Source organism: Colletotrichum navitas (assembly GCF_030913465.1).
Source record: "Colletotrichum navitas strain CBS 125086 chromosome Unknown LY79scaffold_71, whole genome shotgun sequence".
Taxonomy (NCBI): Eukaryota; Fungi; Ascomycota; class Sordariomycetes; order Glomerellales; family Glomerellaceae; genus Colletotrichum; species Colletotrichum navitas.
Genome location: NW_026850617.1, coordinates 105888 through 124210, shown reverse-complemented (window position 1 = coordinate 124210; position 18323 = coordinate 105888). Strand labels below are relative to the sequence as shown.

The 18323-nt window shown below is 53.7% G+C and overlaps 10 protein-coding genes across 10 annotated transcripts; 4 read left to right on the top strand and 6 right to left on the bottom strand.

Moving 5' to 3' along the window:
• Positions 1 to 382: 382 nt before the first annotated feature.
• On the bottom strand, positions 383 to 1422 carry LY79DRAFT_565205 (uncharacterized protein). The gene has a single exon (XM_060558720.1). It carries the CDS (start codon positions 1353 to 1355, stop codon positions 846 to 848), a length of 510 nt encoding a protein of 169 aa, XP_060410244.1. The 5' UTR covers positions 1356 to 1422; the 3' UTR covers positions 383 to 845.
• An 857-nt stretch (positions 1423 to 2279) lies between these two features.
• LY79DRAFT_523292 (late endosomal/lysosomal adaptor and MAPK and MTOR activator-domain-containing protein) lies at positions 2280 to 2908 on the bottom strand (the record flags this gene model as incomplete). Its single annotated transcript, XM_060555520.1, has 3 exons — positions 2280 to 2559; positions 2649 to 2794; positions 2855 to 2908. 3 exons carry the CDS (start codon positions 2906 to 2908, stop codon positions 2280 to 2282), a joined length of 480 nt encoding a protein of 159 aa, XP_060410243.1.
• A 1109-nt stretch (positions 2909 to 4017) lies between these two features.
• LY79DRAFT_360082 (uncharacterized protein) lies at positions 4018 to 5109 on the top strand. Its single transcript, XM_060552733.1, has one exon. It carries the CDS (start codon positions 4103 to 4105, stop codon positions 4943 to 4945), a length of 843 nt encoding a protein of 280 aa, XP_060410242.1. The 5' UTR covers positions 4018 to 4102; the 3' UTR covers positions 4946 to 5109.
• A 26-nt stretch (positions 5110 to 5135) lies between these two features.
• On the bottom strand, positions 5136 to 6601 carry LY79DRAFT_565198 (uncharacterized protein). Its single transcript, XM_060558718.1, has one exon. The coding sequence runs from the start codon at positions 6345 to 6347 to the stop codon at positions 5274 to 5276; it is 1074 nt and encodes a 357-aa protein (XP_060410241.1). The 5' UTR covers positions 6348 to 6601; the 3' UTR covers positions 5136 to 5273.
• Positions 6602 to 6657: 56 nt separating this feature from the next.
• On the top strand, positions 6658 to 7925 carry LY79DRAFT_565197 (MED7 protein-domain-containing protein). The gene is made up of 3 exons (XM_060558717.1): positions 6658 to 7131; positions 7190 to 7366; positions 7420 to 7925. The coding sequence occupies exons 1-3, from the start codon at positions 6874 to 6876 to the stop codon at positions 7744 to 7746; spliced, it is 762 nt and encodes a 253-aa protein (XP_060410240.1). The 5' UTR covers positions 6658 to 6873; the 3' UTR covers positions 7747 to 7925.
• Positions 7926 to 7943: 18 nt separating this feature from the next.
• LY79DRAFT_360006 (uncharacterized protein) lies at positions 7944 to 8665 on the bottom strand. The gene is made up of 2 exons (XM_060552732.1): positions 8405 to 8665; positions 7944 to 8352 (listed from the first exon to the last, which is right to left on the bottom strand). The coding sequence occupies exon 2, from the start codon at positions 8312 to 8314 to the stop codon at positions 8138 to 8140; it is 177 nt and encodes a 58-aa protein (XP_060410239.1). The 5' UTR covers positions 8315 to 8352; positions 8405 to 8665; the 3' UTR covers positions 7944 to 8137.
• A 543-nt stretch (positions 8666 to 9208) lies between these two features.
• LY79DRAFT_359989 (SPOC domain-containing protein) lies at positions 9209 to 12302 on the bottom strand. Its single transcript, XM_060552731.1, has 3 exons — positions 12171 to 12302; positions 11447 to 12042; positions 9209 to 11390 (listed from the first exon to the last, which is right to left on the bottom strand). The coding sequence occupies exons 1-3, from the start codon at positions 12175 to 12177 to the stop codon at positions 9519 to 9521; spliced, it is 2475 nt and encodes an 824-aa protein (XP_060410238.1). The 5' UTR covers positions 12178 to 12302; the 3' UTR covers positions 9209 to 9518.
• Positions 12303 to 12937: 635 nt separating this feature from the next.
• Positions 12938 to 14314, top strand: LY79DRAFT_359954 (proteasome A-type and B-type). The gene is made up of 4 exons (XM_060552730.1): positions 12938 to 13222; positions 13303 to 13487; positions 13549 to 13967; positions 14032 to 14314. The coding sequence occupies exons 1-4, from the start codon at positions 13199 to 13201 to the stop codon at positions 14157 to 14159; spliced, it is 756 nt and encodes a 251-aa protein (XP_060410237.1). The 5' UTR covers positions 12938 to 13198; the 3' UTR covers positions 14160 to 14314.
• Positions 14315 to 14468: 154 nt separating this feature from the next.
• Positions 14469 to 15466, bottom strand: LY79DRAFT_523340 (PAP2 superfamily protein; the record flags this gene model as incomplete). Its single annotated transcript, XM_060555526.1, has 3 exons — positions 14469 to 15166; positions 15224 to 15317; positions 15377 to 15466. 3 exons carry the CDS (start codon positions 15464 to 15466, stop codon positions 14469 to 14471), a joined length of 882 nt encoding a protein of 293 aa, XP_060410236.1.
• Positions 15467 to 16055: 589 nt separating this feature from the next.
• Positions 16056 to 17902, top strand: LY79DRAFT_565175 (WW domain-containing protein). The gene has a single exon (XM_060558716.1). The coding sequence runs from the start codon at positions 16113 to 16115 to the stop codon at positions 17850 to 17852; it is 1740 nt and encodes a 579-aa protein (XP_060410235.1). The 5' UTR covers positions 16056 to 16112; the 3' UTR covers positions 17853 to 17902.
• Positions 17903 to 18323: the final 421 nt, after the last annotated feature.

The following is an 18323-nucleotide window of genomic DNA, read 5'->3' as shown; positions in this document are numbered from 1 at the left end:
AGAGAGAGAGAGAGAGAGAGAGAGACGAGGTGGGAGTAGTGGCGGCAATGCTGCTCAGGGGTAAACTGGTTTGGGGCCCGCAAGACCTTTACTAACTTGGTTATATCAGTGGTCCTCGAATCCTGCAATGCAGGGGACGACTATAAGAAGATCAAGAATAGCGCGGGAGAGTTTCTGGGGTGGTGGGAGGGACAAGAAATCAAGCGGACGACCAGTTTGGGCGGGACTCGAGGTTTTTCCCAAGTTGAGCCACGTAACGGCCGTTCATTCGTTGCTCTTTAGCATTCTATTCTTTTGGCCTTCTTTCGTGATTAGGCTTGGGACGGCTCTTATGAAATTTCCAGAGGTAAAACGTTGGGACGCAACTACTGTACACTCGACTCAACAGAAGAGGCATTTCTGCTGTACGATTAATTTGCGTGCGTATGCGGACATTGTGTGTGTGTGTGTGTGTGTGTGTGTGCGTGTACCAAAGACCGCTCAGATGTTTTGGCCGCGGTAGGCCGGCCCGCCACTTAGACGACGACAGGGACATGAAAGCCGGGCCCCTCATTATTGCATAGCTCATGCCCTCCCATGTATTTTTGGACCATTTGCCATGCTCCCCTTATCCTGAATTGGCGCTGATGTATCCATTGTCGCAATTCAGGGGATGACCCCGAAGCCATCGAGTTGCAAGTCGAAAGGTTCAAACATTGAGAACTGGAAAAACTAATAAGGACGAAAGAGAACAAGACAAATGATGAGGCGGTCTTGCCTTGGAGCATGGGCTGAGGCAACCATAACAGATGTCCTCCCACTTTTTTCCTGCACAGCTGCCCATCCAGCAGGTTTTGACGTGCCTGTCAGGTAAGCAGGTCGCAGAAAGCGGACTCCCCTGGCAAACGAGGACAGAATACGATTGCTAAAAGCGAATTACAGCAGGCGGACGTTGGGCCGATCTGTTCGATGTACAGGCAAAGTACGTCAAAATTGCGGGTGGTCCTTCGGCGTGTCGTCTGGCCCTCACTCCGCGCGTTGTATTCATCTTCCCATGCTGCAATGGCAAGCGTGTAAAGATTGTCCAAAAGGGACGTCATCAGCCCTCGTGTGCCGCCGTGTAGTGGGTGGCATGAGCATTGGATGAGCTCCAAGCCTTCCCTTGTGTCCCTCTCCCGACTTCGGCCCTCAGCATTGTAACTCGGACAGGCATTGAGAAGCGTACCAATGGCAAAGTAGAGGAAGGCGTGGGAGGAGCAGAGACCAGGGCCAAGCGTAGAGGAGACCTCAGACCCAGACCGGGTACAGAAACGACCGGCGAGAAGCTGGTGGGCTGTGTCGGGCTTCATGGGATGGTGACTCGGAGGCGGCCCCATTTTGCCGCAGCAACCACCCCTCCCTCTTTATGTCTTCCATCCCACCTCACTTCCAAGGTACCATTTCCTGGTCTTGTCTCCGCCAATGAGCCACGGGAACCGCACAGACTCCCGCACAACCCTGAACGGCGGGCATCAAGTGTCTTCAACATGAGCCTCCAAATGCTTCTTCTCTCCTTTCCAGGTGTCGATGTTGCCCTCAGGTCCCGAGCGTCGGCCGAGATCTAAGCTAAAAAATGGTCGCTTCTGGGCTATGACCATGCCAAGATGCAACATCCCTTGCTAAAGGGTCCACACTAAGAAAGGTAAACATCACCCGGACGTGCACGTGGCCATCTTTTAATGGGCTAGATAACCCATGGCATGCCGCTGAAGAATAGTTGAGGCGCATTTTATTGGTTCGCTGCGGTGCCGGTATGGGCGGGGGGCTTCAAAGTGGGATGGATGGAATTTTTCATTGATTACGGAGTAATTCGTGGTCTTTTGGATCCATTGTGTCCACCATAAACCTCATTGTTGCCCAGGTGGTCTATACAAGGGTTTCTAACCACGAACAGGGGGTTTCGACAAAGGAAAAGGAAGAACTGACATGCAAGTGAATATGGGTGCGTATAGGTACTATTATGTGTTGTATGTATGTGGGGGGAGGGGGTTGAAAGTCTGCTTCTGCGTGCTAAGTTTTGGGCGGGGGTATCGAGGGAAGTGGAAAATATGTCGTCACTCTAAGCCAATTTGTCCCATGTTGCCGTAATCCGACGGGACCCGAACCTTGTGTCGACCAATACGAATCTTGATAGGAATGCATGCCGCAAAAGCATGGAAAGCGGCTTGGCCGCTGCGGTTGTATTCTTGGGGAAGGGGACAAAAAAAGCCCACCCCCCCCCAAGGAGAACCAAGGGGCAAATGATTCATGACCAAGGCGTGTCATACCATAGCCGCTGCTGCATCTGCAAATGTACCGACTAGGGGTTTGTCTGACTCAGCCTTGAGTGCTGGGACGCCGCGTTGCATTTCGATCGTGTCGTCTTCCTGCGGAAGCCAATCCACTTGGACACCAGCCGGGGCTTCGTCCTTGGACGCCAGCTTCGAGAGGAGGTGTTGGTACCGCACGATGCGGGCTTCTTGCCCTGCATACGCAAACGTTGTCGGCGCAGGCCGATGTGCGTGATCCTGCGGGGCAATCTCGAAAATATCGACCATGTTGCTAGGAAGACCGATGTTAGCATTCCTAGTTCTGACATGAGAGCAAGCCCAAGGTCCCGGATTTTGGGTCAGAAGTGTCAGAGTACGTACTCGGACGTCTTTGCAACAACGCGCTGCAGAGCCTCCGTCTCTCGTTGCACCTCCATCGGGTCTTCCTGTCCGTTTACACTTTGCTCCCCAAAACTTCCATAATGCACGTTGTTTGGGTCGTCGTAAAGCAGTCGTGATTCTTCGTCCTAGTTTCCATCAGCCACCGCATGCTGTGCTGCTAGTGCTCGAGGTGAAGAGTAGCCCACCTCGTCATAGAAGTCCTTGTTCCCCCGCCCGAGGCATGACGCACAAATGCCCATCGTGATCGATCCGTCGGCCAGTCCCTGGTTAAGCGATGCCCTGTCGTCGGTGGTGCTGTGACCCCTGCGCTAATGCGGTGGGAGAATACTGCAAATGAAATGTCATAAAAGAGTGGAAGAAGCGCAGCAAACCGGCTTCGTGCAATAAGTCGATGCCGAGGATGGCTGGATTGATGGCGCGTGTTGTGGTTGTGATGCCGTTGGCAGAAACAGCAAGTTTGCGACGATGGAGTGACGTCCCGCATTCGGAAGGCGGTCGCTATATCGGCACGGATTATCTTGATAGCCGATTGCACTCCATAGCGGGACGGGACGGGCAGCGCCGAGCTCCACGTCGAGTTTCTCTCGGCATTCAGTTCGAAACCTGGACCTTGCACCGCCAACCCTTGATCGGTTCACGCATCCGATCCTCAATGGTCGAATCCCTGGTGGCTCATAGATGCGATGTACGCCGCGCATGGCATATATGTAGTACTGCAGCTGATTACTGCACGGATCGCATCATCCAGTCCTGGCTGTGTTGCGTCGAGTTCTCTCACTTGTCAGCCGGATTATCTTAAAAGCTGTGTCTCCCTTTGGACACGGGCTTCAATATTAGACCCTGTGTTGCTCCTTTTCCTCTTCTTTTCTCCCTGATCCCTAGGAACGGTCGATGCTGCAGACTATTGACCCAGAGACCCCCTTAGAATCACTAATGTCAACAGTCCACTGCCATTATTCTTTCCATTCCCCTCTTGGTCTGTTTTTTGTTTTTTAGTTTTAGTTTTTATCATGGTTGCTGAACATCCAAGCGGATGAAGGCTCTGGGACTTGATGAGATGATGTAACCTAACTCCCTATGGACCTTCGCCACGTGGGAAGTCTCCGGTGTTCCATACCCTTTCTGGAGTATATCGAGCCTGGAGGATCAATAGGTCGCAATACAGGGAAACAGCATTCCTTCAGCGATGGCACAAGCAGCATCGCGAAGCCTTTTTTTGACTCCCTACACTTGCAAGCTCAGTTAGGTTGGAAATGTGTATAAAGCCGTGTTTTGTTTTGCCAAAAATCTCGATTCGTAGGATCATCACACATCACTCAAGCTTGGATTTGAATATACATCCAGCAGTCAGCAGCCAACGCCCTTAAGTCTTCAATAACTATCACCTCGCCTATCTATATCACTCACTTGTCCTCTACCACAACCGATTTGCAATGGTTCTCCAAGTCAACTGGCTGGTTCTGGCCGTCCTCTCCTGGACATCACTCTCTCAAGCTCGCCCTGACAACCTGAGAGGCCGCGCGCCTCCCGTCTCAAACACATGCGCCTGCTTACCTGTACCGGACGGCACACCAAGCGTTTCCACCAAGACCGAAATCATCCATGAGACTGTCTATCAGAGTGCCTTCGTGACTAGGCAGGTCATCACTGCAACTGTTACGATGACTCAGGCACCAGTGGTCGTGACTGAGACAGTCCGCGCTACGGAGTCTTATGGCGAACAGGTGACTGTTACTTGCACTGAGGTCATCAGCGAAGGTCCCGATGGCTCCGTGACCACCTTGACCAAGCCTCCTGGAGGTGACTGGTCCTCGGAAACGAAGACGAGTACCTCTCTCGGCGGCTCCGAGACCAAGTCGCCTCACCACAGCGACGATAGCGAGGCTACCCAGGCAAATAGCGGATCCGCCACAGGCACTCGTACTGATTCCGGTGCCGACAAGCCTACCCACTCTTCCGGCGGAGACAACGGCGACCACGGTACCGAATCCAAGCCGACTTCAGCGCACCACTGCAAGCACTGGGACGGGACCAAGTGTGTCAAGCCGACTGTTGCCCCTGATCCCACCGCCGTTACTTCTACCGCGGTGGTAACGACCACGGTTAAGGGCACGACAATCGAAAGCGCCCTACCCACCTATGTAGATTGCTCCGTCTCGGTGGCTCTTGTCACCGTCTACAATACTGTTACAGCGACCGTCTACCAAAGCGGTGCCTTGCCCGCGACAAGTCCGGTTCATTTACCTCGCGCGCCGACGGCGGCCGCGGCACGATAATACGTTCGTTCCAGTGGAGTTTCGAACATGTGTGACATATGGACGGGAATCTCAGCGGGAGCACATATTTCTCCCCTAATATGGAGGGTCATGGTGAAAAGTAATGTTTACTAGAGTTAGAGACGTTTTCCAATAATTAACAACCATTCGTCGAGAAGCTGTGGTGAAAGAAGGTGGCTAGAATAGAAGTACGTCTTTGGACGTCGTATTATGAACCCGAAGTGAAAGTTTTAAGTTACAATAGTTATACACCACAAAGACGTCTATTTGCCGCTGATGAACAGTTTGCATACTTCAGTAGAGGGACGACAGCATGGGAGACGCGTCGTCATGACCGATAGCGGAAGCCCATGAAGTCATCTTCATCTTCGTCCTCATCCTCGTCTTCATCCTCCTCACGGACCGCTTCTACATTCTCCTTCCCAGCAGCTTCAGCAGCCTTGCTGATGAGTTTATCAGCAGGCGCGGCGGAGCCCGCATCGCTCTGTCTCCTCAATGCCTCACGTTTCTCCTTCAACTTTCGAACTCTGGCCTCGAGCTCCTCCATGTCCTCAAACTCCGTCTCTAAAGCTCTTGCAGCTTCCTCCTTCTCATCCATGAGGTCCTTCTCGGCGGCAAGACGCCTCTTGTCTTGTTCTTCTTCTTCGGTCTTCGCCGCCACCGCGGTCTCCTCCGCCGTCATGGCCGGGGCAGCAATCACAGCATCTTCCGAATAGGGCGCTGTGGCTGCTGCAATATCCGCTTCAAAGGCCGCCCACTCGTCTTCATCCACCTGACCTCCATTCGATTCAGCTTTCGACGTTGCGCCATTCTCATGTGCAGGTGGTATTGCTGCAACAGAGCTTCCCAACGTCGGCTCCTGCGGAACCAGCGGCGAGGGGCCGACTGGCTGCACTAAGGGTGTTGAGTTCGAAGATGCTCCGTCCTTGTACGCTGGGGTATGGGGCCGCGAGGGAATCTGTATCTCGACGCCTTGAACAGGTGTTGTCGACGTCTGACGATTCAGCGACGGCGGTGTGAGGGTCACATCTTTAGGGTCTCGATCCGACTCGCCGAGGGACAATCGTGCAGGCGTGCTCATATTGGTCTTGCTTCGCTTCTTCCGTACAGCATCTGCCGTATCATCGTCTTCCATATCCTCGTCCGAGTCATGTTTCCGCTTGTTCGACGGCGCATTATCTGCGGCTGCCGAACCATTCGTGTCGGTGAATGCTTTCTGTACAGCTTTGAATTTTGCCACGTGTCCTGAACCGCGGACATGGCCGTCCCAAAGTGATTCGGACTTGATTGGCTCGTGACAGAGGGTGCAGAGAAGCTTGTCCGCATCCGAGTAGGCAGCATGAGGGTGCTCGATTCGTCTGGCAGCGCGCTGCTGACGGAGGAGTGATCGGACGTCGGCCATAGTGGGTGTTGATGCGTCTTCGCGAGACCAGCTTGTATGCGACTTCCTCTCCGAGGCGGTTGGAGATCGTGGTCACAGTCAATGGCTTGCCAATGTTGAAGAATTCAAAGGGGATGAAGTCATTCGTTTGCTCAAGATTGCGGCAAGCAACCGACGCGACCAACCCAGCGCAGCTGTCAGCTGAATAGTGGAGGTGCAAGTGCCAGGTAAGGGCACTGACGCCAGTCCGGATTCGGAACAGCGGGGTCGTGAAGGAATTCCTGCCCCCGCTAGGTGCCTTCCAGTATTGGTAGACGGTTGCTCACCACCGAACGCGCTGAAGTCAAGTTGGTGGCCTTCAAGGCCGCCTGCACCGTACGAATTGCTGCGTCCAACATCACACCGGCAATCCCCATAACCTTTACCTCTGCAAAGACACGAACTTTCGCTTCCATAGAATCAATCACGCGAACACACGCTGGATGATGGCCATTTTGCCTTGCTGAAGAACTCGACACAAATATCTTCTGCCACCGAAATCGCTAACATGGCTGACAACCCAGAAGAGCCGTCGCATAATGCGCTGTCTTCAACATTTCCCAATCCGCCCCCGTTCTGGAGGCAGTTTACGCCAGAAAACCTATCACGCATCGAAGAGCTTCGCAAAGCTCAGGCCGACAAAGATGGTGTCGCAGTCAAGGACCTGCCCGTCCGTCTACCAGACATTCCCGAAGATCTCATGCACCTTCAACCGCCAGCCGAACCAGCAGCAGGCACTTGGAGAGTCCTCGGAGGAAACTACACTGTACGTTGCTCATAACAGTGCTAACCCCAAACCATAGGTAGACTGACAGTCTGCGCAGCTCGACGACAAGCTTCCCTCGTTAGAGGAGGACGAAATCCAACGACTGGCGCCGGCGCACTCGGATGAAAAGGACGGTAAACCCATGGACCGGGCATTCGAGCTCAAGAAGATGGCCAAGTCTCTTCTCTTGAACTTTCTGGAGCTTGTCAGCGTCATGGCAACGGTGCCGGACGACGTGAGCGCACTCTTCCGTTCCCAATCCCGTATCTCCGCGCTGACTCTGAATAGGGCGCTGCCAAAATCCAGGACCTGCGCACCCTCCTAATCAACTTCCATCATCTTCTCAACGAATACCGACCTCATCAAGCTCGCGAATCGGCCATCGCGCTGATGCAATCGAACCTCGACCGCACAAGGGCAGAAACAGCAGCCATCCGAGCCCAGGTGGACAAGGCGAAGCGGGTCCTCGAGGGCCTTGGCAGCATCGAGACGCCCAAGGGACCAGAAAACATCACATCAGCCGTTGATGGCGAACTGACCGCTAAAGATGTGGAGACCTTTGGCAGGGCGAGAGAGCAGGAGGTGTGGGCGGATGCGAATGCGTTGTTTCTCTAGCGGGGAGATGGTGACGAGTTGCCCGCTGCTCCGCTGCTAGAGGCCATAATCAGGTATCCCTTCCCACTTTACGACGATGTAGAAGAGATGTTCCGGCGTTGGGAAGAGAACCAGGGAGAGTTGCAAGCATAGATACCCAGTTTCAACAAAAAGAACAAGGATCAGGCGATATCGGAGGATAGTGGTTAACAGTCTCGAGTTGACTTAACGAGATATATGATATAGAACGGCCAAAAAAGCAAATCATGAGTTCATGCTCGGTTGGCCGATGCCAGCGTATTGACAAGAGTTATCTGCGGCAGTAGAATCCTCTCACTACACCTCCGACGACACTAGCTTCCTTCCAGACTGTTTACTTCGCCGTGTCTTGCATTGTTCCTGAATCACCGTCTTACATGACGGTGCAAGGGATGGGGATGCAGCAGCACTCGTACCCATCGCACTCGATGCACTTTGTCTTGCCACCCGTAGCCTCGGCGGGCTTGACGATGCTGTCAACGATGGAAGTGGCGGCGCTGCCGGGGCCGTTGCGGTTGACGAGACCGGAAGAAGCTGCGCCGCAGGCCATTGCGATTCTTGTTGTCGGTGTCTTTTGGGGGGAAGAGTCTGCGATACTACTGTCAGTTCTTGTCTCCGTGGACGAGGTCAGTGACGTCACGCCAGTGGCTAAACCTACGGCTGGTGTTGATTAGATATGGATTTATTCCAATTGAAGAACCGAATACTGTCAATGTGTCTGTCTGTCTGTCTGTCTTCTGGGCTGGCGAAGGAATGGGCGAAGCACTGATGAAGAAGTAGTTTCCAAATCGTAGGTGGCTATCATGCGACAATCATTCCAATTTCTCTACCCCCTGTCTTAACCCGGCTTTAAATAGAGTACCACCCCTCATCCAATGCTTGAACTTTCTCCAAGGTACTCAGTACCTACTCCGTACCGTGTTTCTAATTCCAGGAGAGTTGTCGTCATGGCGAGGTGGGGCAACTGCACACCTCAACAAGCCCCGGCTGTTGTGGCTGGATGGGATTCGTCGAATGGGGAGGCGGCCGCACTTGGCAGCAACGGGCCCGGCTGTGGCGCTCCCGACATGAGCAGGTCAGTCTTTTACACCTATATACGGATACACCACCGTAGGTATCTTGAAATACATACATAGATACTACCAGGTAGTTCACAGTTGCTGGCCATTGACGCTCTCCGTTTCAGCATTCTCGTGGGTCGAGAAGTATGTCCCAACACTTTCAGAGCTGGATGCATCTCCGCATTAGGTGGTCTTTGAGCCATGGTGAGATGTACAGCACTCTACAGTAGTCTGCAGTCGCACTCATAATCACTTATGACTCAGCTTACTCTGCCCATCTGTGAGAGATTTGGTCCATGATAATGCTGAGATCGATCAAAATGCAATGCGCTACGAGACTTGAAGCCGATTTGACCGGTTCGAGTCGCAAAATTGGCATATCTTTCTTTTACGCACGATTAGAGTTGCCAACTTGGCCTTCAAGTAAGAACGTCTCACAAAGGCAAGTGTGTGTATACTCAAAGGACACTACTCGATAGCGCCCGATCCGATTCAGCTAGATAAGAAACTCCATAGTAGATCCCAACGGGCAATGCTTAAACCCCTCCTATCTGGGAACGGTATCTTCATCTCTCAAACCGAGAACATGCGTGGGAGAAGAAGTAAAAGAATCCCACGAAATGTTATATACCGCGAATCAGAGCCTATGTGCTTCACCGACCTCACTTCCATCCCTCTTGCATCCTAAGACGATCATGCTGACGGCGCCACGCCTTGGGAACTCTGAGGAGCCGCTGTCGGAGGGCCATCACCAGACTTACCATCGACTGATGGCTGCTTCTCCAACAGTTGGCTGAGGTACGTCAGATCATCCCTTGCGCGAGGATCCCTCTCCAGAATGCCCCGAATAACGTCCCATTCCGTCCGTGTCATTTGATAGGCTTGTGGTAACAGAAATTTTACCGTGGGACTGTTGATCAACGGACCTAGCACCTCCTGTGCGAGGACTTGACCTTGTTGCTGACGTTGTTGTTTCTCAGCTTCAGGACCGCGGTTAGCTACATAGCCCGAAGGAGGCTGGTTTGGTGGCACGACCTGGTGTGCCCCTTGTGTCGGGTGCTCCTGCGGTACGTAGCCGTTGTTGCCGATAGGAGCCTGGCCGGGTGGCTGATATGGACCCTGGCTAACAGTGGGCGAGAATGCCGGCCCAGAGACTGAGGGATGCCTTGGAGGGAAACCCGCTTGCGTAGGAGTTGGCGTGTTGGCGATGGGAGATTGAGAGGCGGCACCGCCAAGCTGAGGTTGCCTGAGAGCGTTTCGATACACAAAAACGGCCAGAAGCATGGGCTCGGTTCTCTTCTGGGGCACGAGGTTGTCGGAAAAATTGAGCATGAACTCAGGCACGTTGCCCTCCCCAGGGCGAACGGGTACAAGGTATGTGTCCCTTACGTTGCCAACGCCCTTGTCCCCAACGACGGCATACCGCTTCTTGGAGACGAAGTAATCGAACAAGGATTGAAACTCGCGCCGAGAACCTTCGGAGGCCGGTGATACTGCCACGACGACAATATCAGTCTGGTCAGCATATCGCAAGCCGCAGAGATATTCTATAGCTTTCTGTTCATCTATACGTCCTGCTACAGCGAGTCTCTTCGGAATCAGACTGGTCCAAGGCAAGCCAATGGTGTTTGACAGATTGGCCCCGCCAACGAACTTGGCTGACGCTGGAAAATCGGCAATCGAGCTCATAACCAGATGGCCACGCCAAACCACGTCCGGATCCGTCTCGTCTGTGGGCGAGTAAGGCGGGGAATCCGTTTCTTCTTGAAGAAGCCGGTCCACATCAAGGTCAACGCCGGGTCCATGGACTGGAGCCGATGGCCGGCGGTTGTGGGCGCTCGTAGGCGACTTGACAGTTGCGTACACTTTGTTGATATCAAAATCGGGATGCTTGGGCGAGTGTCGAGCTCCGTGGGTATCGATGTGTAGTCCTGGATGGGCTGAAAGCTCGCCTGAATTCTCAGAACTTGGTTCGCCCCCCTCTCGCCCACTAGGTCGTCGAGCAAAGGTTCTTCCATCGTCATTTTGTTGGAAAGAATCGTTTTCGACAATTTCCTCGCCCTTGTGCGTTTTACGGACACGCGGGGTGTCGTCGGTAATTAAGATAGACTGTTTCTCCGAGATGGCCTTCAGATGAGCATTGGCCTCCTGCCTCTCCTTGGTAGCCAGCTCGTCGGCGGTCATGGTAGCTAGCATCAGCGGTGAAAGAGTACGCTTTAATAGTCGCTTGGTCAAATCGCCGTTCATCCTCATGTTTGCATACAGGATCCTTGCTTGCGTAGCATACTGGCTTCGATCTGGGTGTGCATCGTGAACTGCGCGTTCAATCTCGAGAGCTAAACGTTCCGCTTTCGCCGCCACAGTTGTGTCCTTCGGAAGAGTGACGCTCTTATCCTTAACGGCGACAGTGAGAATGCCAGTGATGGCCTTTTGTAAAAGTTGTGCAGGGCCCTTGCGATCTTCTTGTAGATCCGTGACCTTGGCATCCAGGTCGGCCGGCGCAGTGTAGCTGACGATGGGGGACGATTCGGGCTCCGATACTTTGCGCTGTTTAGGCGCTGGCGTCTGGAGTAGTTATGTTAGCGATGCCCAGTCAGACCAGTTGAGGGACACTATCTTGCCTTGACATCCTTCTCGAGAGTGTCCTCTCGTACCTTGCGCTTGCCCGTCGCTGCCTTGGAGGCACCGCCGTCCTTCTTGTCCTTTTTCTCCTTGTTTTCCGAGGGAGCTGGAGACTCTTCGGCTTTATTGCTTCGCGTGTCTTGCGACAAGTCCTCCTTGGGGTCGCTGGCGCGCTTTCCGCCCCTGCCACCCTTCTTCTTTTTCTTCTTCTTCTCATTCTGTTCCTCTTCGTAGACCTTGCGGCGCGTTTCCCATGGACGTTCACCTTGCGCCATGGCAGACAGGAGCTCCTTGTGGTCCTGAGGAGCACATTGCTCACAATAGTAGTTCTTAGGGAGGTCTTCCGTGAAGACGCTCATGCCCATACAAACGTTGTGTTGCCATGCTGTGCACTTATCGCAGGCGATCCAAGGCTCTTCCGAATCGCCGTCCTGTTCTGTGGCGCCGCAAACACAGCGTATGATCTCTTCTTCAGGCTCTTCCTCCTGCTTCTTCTTTCTCCCTCGCTTTTTGGGCGGTTCGATCGGTTGGTCGTCGAAGGCTTTGGTGTGTTGGCCCTTGGTCGCGCGTACCGAGCGGCGAGGTTCCGGCTCTCCTGCGCGAAGCATGTTAGTTAGATATTGCCATATGACACCGTAGCTGCGCCTATGATGCTTTGGTAGGGAGGAGAGCAGCAGCACTCGGCTGGCTGCGGGGCAGCGCAACTGTGGTTGCGACACTTACCAGACATGCTTGCTTGGTTGCTTTGCTGGGTTGGCGAGCGGGCGAAAAGATGTCAAACGCCTCCCTTTGGTGGGCAGGAGCGCGAGAGCGTGGACCTTGGAGAAGATATGGATTCCAGGCGTCGATACAGGAAGTGATGTCTTCGCTCTCTTTCTCTCAGACATGCATTGGTTTTTTACGGCAGAGCAGAAAAAAAAGGACTAAAATATGTGACCCATCCAGTATGCGCGCGACACAAACTCAATAGAAGAGTGGAGTCTACGCGGGTTTCCTCCCAAATTGTCCGTCCCAGCAAAATCCAGCTCCAGTTAGAAATGTAAGCCGTCGCGTCGTGTGGTTTGCGACAACGGAAACAAGGTCGAATGAAGTTGCAGCGGTCCTCGCGTGCCGCTTTTTGGTTGTGTGTGGGAGAGAGAGCGAGAGGAAGCTTGCGCAAAGGTGGAGGTGATGCGAGTGGGTAGCGGTGCGATGCTGTGCGATAAAACGGCGCGAGGTTGGTAGGAGAATGCCGAACCGCCTCCACTCTCTGCCGCCGTTATGTAAGCTTGGGAAATCGCTGTCTTGGGCCTCGCGCTCGGTGAATGGCGCACCGTGCACGCTGGGAGGCGGGGGAGTGCATATTTTGGCCTTGGTGCCTGGAAGAGGTCGGTAAGGCACTAATCGGCAAGCGACAGCAGACAATCTGGACAGGGAGATGAGGTAAGCATTACTGGCGCTAAGGCGCTTCCGGCAAAAGCTCGGGCCAGAATTTCCCACTCCGTCCACCTCAGACCCGGCTGCTCGCTCCTGCTCTAGGTACCAGGCTGGCTGGAGGACAGGCGCAACGAGCTAACGCGTGCATCATTGCCTGGAGCTTCAACAAGCTGCACCCTAAAGTTACAGTCTTCCCTGCAATCGCCGCCAAACAGACCATCCCGCCGCATCGCACACCTCTCTCTCTGTTGTCGCTTTGAAAATCCGACATCACCACCGCAATCGATTCGTTAGACCAAGATAACTGATTTTCGATTGCCGATTGCTCGCCCGCCATGTCTCGCAGATACGATTCCCGCGTAAGGTCCCTCCCCGCTCTTCCCTTGCACTGCATCCTGCTCCTGCCAAGCTAGGGTACCAAGCTCACACTCCACGCCAGACAACAATCTTCTCTCCCGAGGGCCGTCTCTATCAAGTGGAATATGCTCTCGAGGCCATCTCTCACGCCGGAACTGCGATCGGCATTCTTGCCAAGGACGGCATCGTCCTGGCCGCCGAGCGAAAGGTGACATCTAAGCTCTTGGAGCAAGACACCTCCGCCGAGAAGCTTTACATCGTCAACGAGTAGGTCCCTGGGTTTAGTGAGGTTAGAATCGGCAAAAGGCGCTGACATGTTTCTCTCTAGCAACATGCTTGCTGCTGTCGCAGGTATGACGGCCGACGCCAACATCCTCATTAACTACGCACGCCAGGCTGCTCAAAGATATCTCCTCACCTATAACGAAGACATACCATGCGAGCAACTCGTCCGGCGACTGTGCGATCTGAAGCAGGGCTACACACAACACGGAGGTCTCAGACCCTTTGGTGTCTCCTTCATCTACGCTGGCTGGGATCCCCGCAGGCAGTTCCAGCTCTACCAGAGCAATCCTTCGGGCAACTACGGTGGATGGAAGGCGACGGCTGTTGGTGCGAACAGAGCCAGCGCGGAGAGCTTGTTGAAGCAGGACTACAAGGAGGACTGCACTCTCAAGGAGGCTTGCGGCATGGCGGTCAAGGTTCTGAGCAAGACCATGGACTCAACGAAGCTGAGCGCAGAGAAGCGTACGTCGTCTCACATATAGATCCACTAACTAATATTCAGGATCCCGCTAACTAAATATCACAGTCGAGTTCGCCACAGTTGGCCAAACGAGCGACGGCAAGATCTACCACAGACTCTGGACTGCAGAGGAGATTAAGGAGCTTCTCAAGGAACACGACTTGGCGAAGGACGAGTCCACGGAAGACAAATAACGGCATGGGTGGAACTTAAAACATAGATAGGGCGTGATGATTGCCCCCAACCTTGATGTACCAATAGAATTGATGCCCCAAACACTCTGCTGCCAAGATGCATATGCGAAGCCCTGGTATTCTGGACACTAATGTGACAACTAATGAGAAATACGATAACAAACACGGACATCAATGGTAGTAAAACAAGCAAGAACCCAAAAAGCATAGAAACAGGGCGGCGGTTAGTTAGCCTTACGGAAGCGAACGGCTGTGACGATGGCTGGCTCTTTAGATTCGGACTCTATAAAGTACCCTACTCTTTGGTGATTAGTGTCTCTGGCTACTTAGCTGGGTCATCTCAAAGCCTACGTCGGTTCGCGAGTCTCCAGCCTCCTCGTCTCGCAGTCGATTCCATCCAGCCTTGGGGTCTGATCCCGGATGAGGGTGAGGCTCGTGGCACTCCCTAGCGGTCAATTTGGGCCAGTGTCTTCGGTAGCTCCAGTACGCGACAAGGTAGCCCAACAGCGACCCTATACTGACGTCGTACACGTCGTGCCTATAGTCCTCGCAGCGACTGATGGCAATCAATGCAGCTCCAAGTAGTGGCAGGAGACAAATCAGCGCTTTGCTCAGGTCACGGCCTCCACTGTTGTGTCGAAAAATGTGCAGCTGTCCAGCGAAGAAAAGGCTTAGGAAGCCAAGGCCGGCAAATGAGAAGGACGAGTGGCCAGAAGGAAAAGACCGCCACCCATCGTGGAGAAGGTGATGGCCCGTCTCGGTGCAAACGTCGATAGTGACGAGAACATTAGGCTTCGTGCCAGCGACCGGCTTGCATCGAGCCAGCAAGTCGGGTCGCGGGCGCCCGACTGTGTTCTTGACCAGGTCCGTGATGAAGGAGGACATGACGATTGCGATGGCGAAAGACAGATATGTGACTTCATGCTTGTGAGGCGAAGCTTTAGTAACGACGTTGTAAGCAACAAGTACCCCCAGTGGCAGGAAGAGGGCATAGACGATGTTCATATCTAGAAGGCTCTGTCAGTCCCATCTCACCGTCTCGAAAGCTGGCCAGTTGAACTTACACACAGGCACACGCTCAATTTCCGCATGGGGGTACGAGATATGGAGATCATTGATGAAGAACATGCGGTGGAAGGGTTCAATGAAAGCCAGCATCTAGAAAACCGAGGTCAATACGGCGACCCTAGATACCGTTTGATTGACGAGAAACCTACCGTCATCCATCCCGCAAGGAGAATCATGAACCCCAAATAGTCTGGCGCATGGGTCCTCTGTAGATGTGCCTCGTCAGATGGCGGCCTCATGACCCCCGTTCACATAGATAGGTATGACGACCGAAAAAGCTACGTTACCTTCCAGAACCTGGAGAGTGCGGACGCAGCAGCATTTCCACTAGAACTGCTGGCCAGGCGACTTGGAGCCATGGTGAGCAGTCACCGTCTACGAGCCGCGCGAAAGAAGCTCTAAAACATAGGACAAGTTATTGCTGCGGCAATTGATGCTGGAAGAGCTGCAGCGGATGTCCTAGGCACCGTCAAAGCGCGCAAGAATCGATAAGGAGAATTATGGGCTCAAGAGACGAACGCCAAAAACCATTGAGTGTCACTTGATCAATATGCAGATCTCCTGACCAACTGTCCCTAGGTACCCAGTTAGGCAATGAGTGCTAGCTGGAGTTGGTATAGCTTCCGAGGGGGTTGCTGTTATTGATGTATGTGGCGTTTTGATTGGGAGACTCAAGTCGAAGAGCTGCCGCTGCTGAAGTGCAAAGGTGCTGGCTGGTCCGGGTAAGCTACGCTGTTATCTTATCGGATATCCGAAGTCTCCCCGGTCTGCGTCAATCCAATCGACGCTGCTCGCCTCCAATTGTTATCAACATTCCCTTTGGTTTTCCTACACAACCCCGGCAAACCGAGTCGCGAATATCCCGATCGCGCCCACTTACCCGGCATGTTGAAGTCGACCTACAAGCCTCCCGCAAACACTGCGGCTCCCCCACCGCTGCTTCCTGGATGGACGGAGCACGATGCGCCGAGTGGGCACAAATATTACTACAACGCCGAGACCAAGGAGTCAACATACACGAGACCAAGTGCGCCCGACGTCATTGCTGCCCAAGGGCCTGCACTGGGGTCGGTCTCGACAAGCTTCTTTCAATACCAGACCATACCCCAGCTTTCTGACCCAAACGTTGCGAACGCATACCTGGCACAGCTCAACGCACAAAATCAACCACCTGCGCAGCGTGGAGGTTTCGGCCATGGAGGCAGGGGAGGCAGAGACGGACGCCCGCGTCCTCAGCCTATTGACAAGCCGAAGGCAAAGACCGCGATCCCCGGATGCGAGCCATGGATCCTCGTCGAAACCAAATACGGACGCCGCTTCGTCTACAATCCCGAGAAGAATGCCAGTTACTGGCGCATTCCTGACAAGCTAAAACCTGGTATCTTGGAGTTGGACCAAATCCGAATTCGCGAGAAGGCCGGCATCAAGGATACTCCGACAGGGGAAGATGGAGGAAAGGACAAAACACCCACGGCTCAGCCGCGGCCGCAGCAAGAGGCACTAGCGGCGCCGAGTTATGACGACAATGATGACAGTTCAGAGTACGAAGAGGTCGAAGTCACGGATGACGAGGCTGAAGGAGGGGATGGTCAGGACGGAGAGGACGGAGAGGACGGACACACCTCCAAGCGCCAGCGCACGGAAGATGCGGCAGATGATGCGCCAGTGGAATTCAGCGAGGCGGACATTGCATTCCAGCTCCAAGCAATGGGCGAAGCATACGGGCTTGACCCCGGGGAATACGATGACGGAAACATGGACGAGTGGCCAGAAGGGGCAGAAGGAGTGGAATTTTCACAGGAAGATGCCGCCGCACTCTTCAGGGACCTACTCGACGACTTCACTATCAACCCGTACAGCTCGTGGGAAAAGCTGATTGAGGACGGCCACATTGTTGAAGACCCCAGGTACACGCTGCTCAACACTATGAAAGCACGAAAGGAGACTTGGCAAGAATGGTCCAAGGACAAGATCAGAGAGCTGAAGGAACTTCGGGCCAAAGAAGAGAAGAAGGACCCCCGGATACCATACATGATGTTACTGCAGGAAAAAGCCTCGCCCAAGCTTTTTTGGCAAGAGTTCAAGAGGAAATATCGGAAAGAACCGGCCATGGCGGATCCTTACGTCAAGGACAAGGACCGTGAGAAGTGGTACCGGGAGCACATTAACCGTCTCAAGATGCCCCAAGCAACACTCAAGTCCGATCTCGCCACGCTGCTGAGGTCACTGCCGCTCTCCGCACTGAACAATAAGACGAACCTATCACGTCTGCCGCCGCAGCTTCTGGTTGACATCAGATATATTTCACTGCCACCACAAGTGAGAGATCCCATGATCGAGGCGTATATACAAACCCTGGGACCGCCACCTGAGGCTGGAGGCACGGATGCAGAGGATGAGGCAACGCTCAAGGCTAGGGAAGCCAGGGAACGGAGAGAAAAGGCGCTGCGGGAACATGAGGATAAGGTTGCGGAGCAAAAGAGAAGACAGCAACGAAGTCTTGAGATGGGACGGGCCAGACTTCGGGAGGGAGAGCGCGAGATCGAGCAAGCGATGCAGATCGGTAAGCGTGGACTGCAAAGCCAACTGGCGGGTGCCCAGAGAAACGATCAGCCTGATATCTGAAATAGAAGAAAGGAAGAAAAAATAAAGAAAGCGGCCAGAATCTTGCACACAACCAACTGCCAGGCGGCGTGCTGCCTAAATCAACGTCAACGTGTCCGCCTCTTACGATACGGCCGTCCCACCATAGGCCTGCCTTGGCACTAACAACACAGCCTAGTCCGTCGACGTCTCGCCTCACCGACTCATGCAGGAACCGGGTTTCATGCAAGAACACAAGAGTGTATGTATGTCTTACATGTGTGCCAATTAACCCCCTCCATTACGCCAACTCAACTCAAGCGTCATCAAGCTTGTCTGTCATGCAAGCCAGAACCACGCACGGCACCGCAGACCAACTATTCTTGCGAAAGACTGGGTGTGCTCAACAACTGAATCATTTATCCAACCATCTGATTCGCGGCAGCGCATCCTACGACAGCTTCCATGGCTGGCTTCGAAAGATACGTCGGTGATATCATCAGGCTCCCTCGG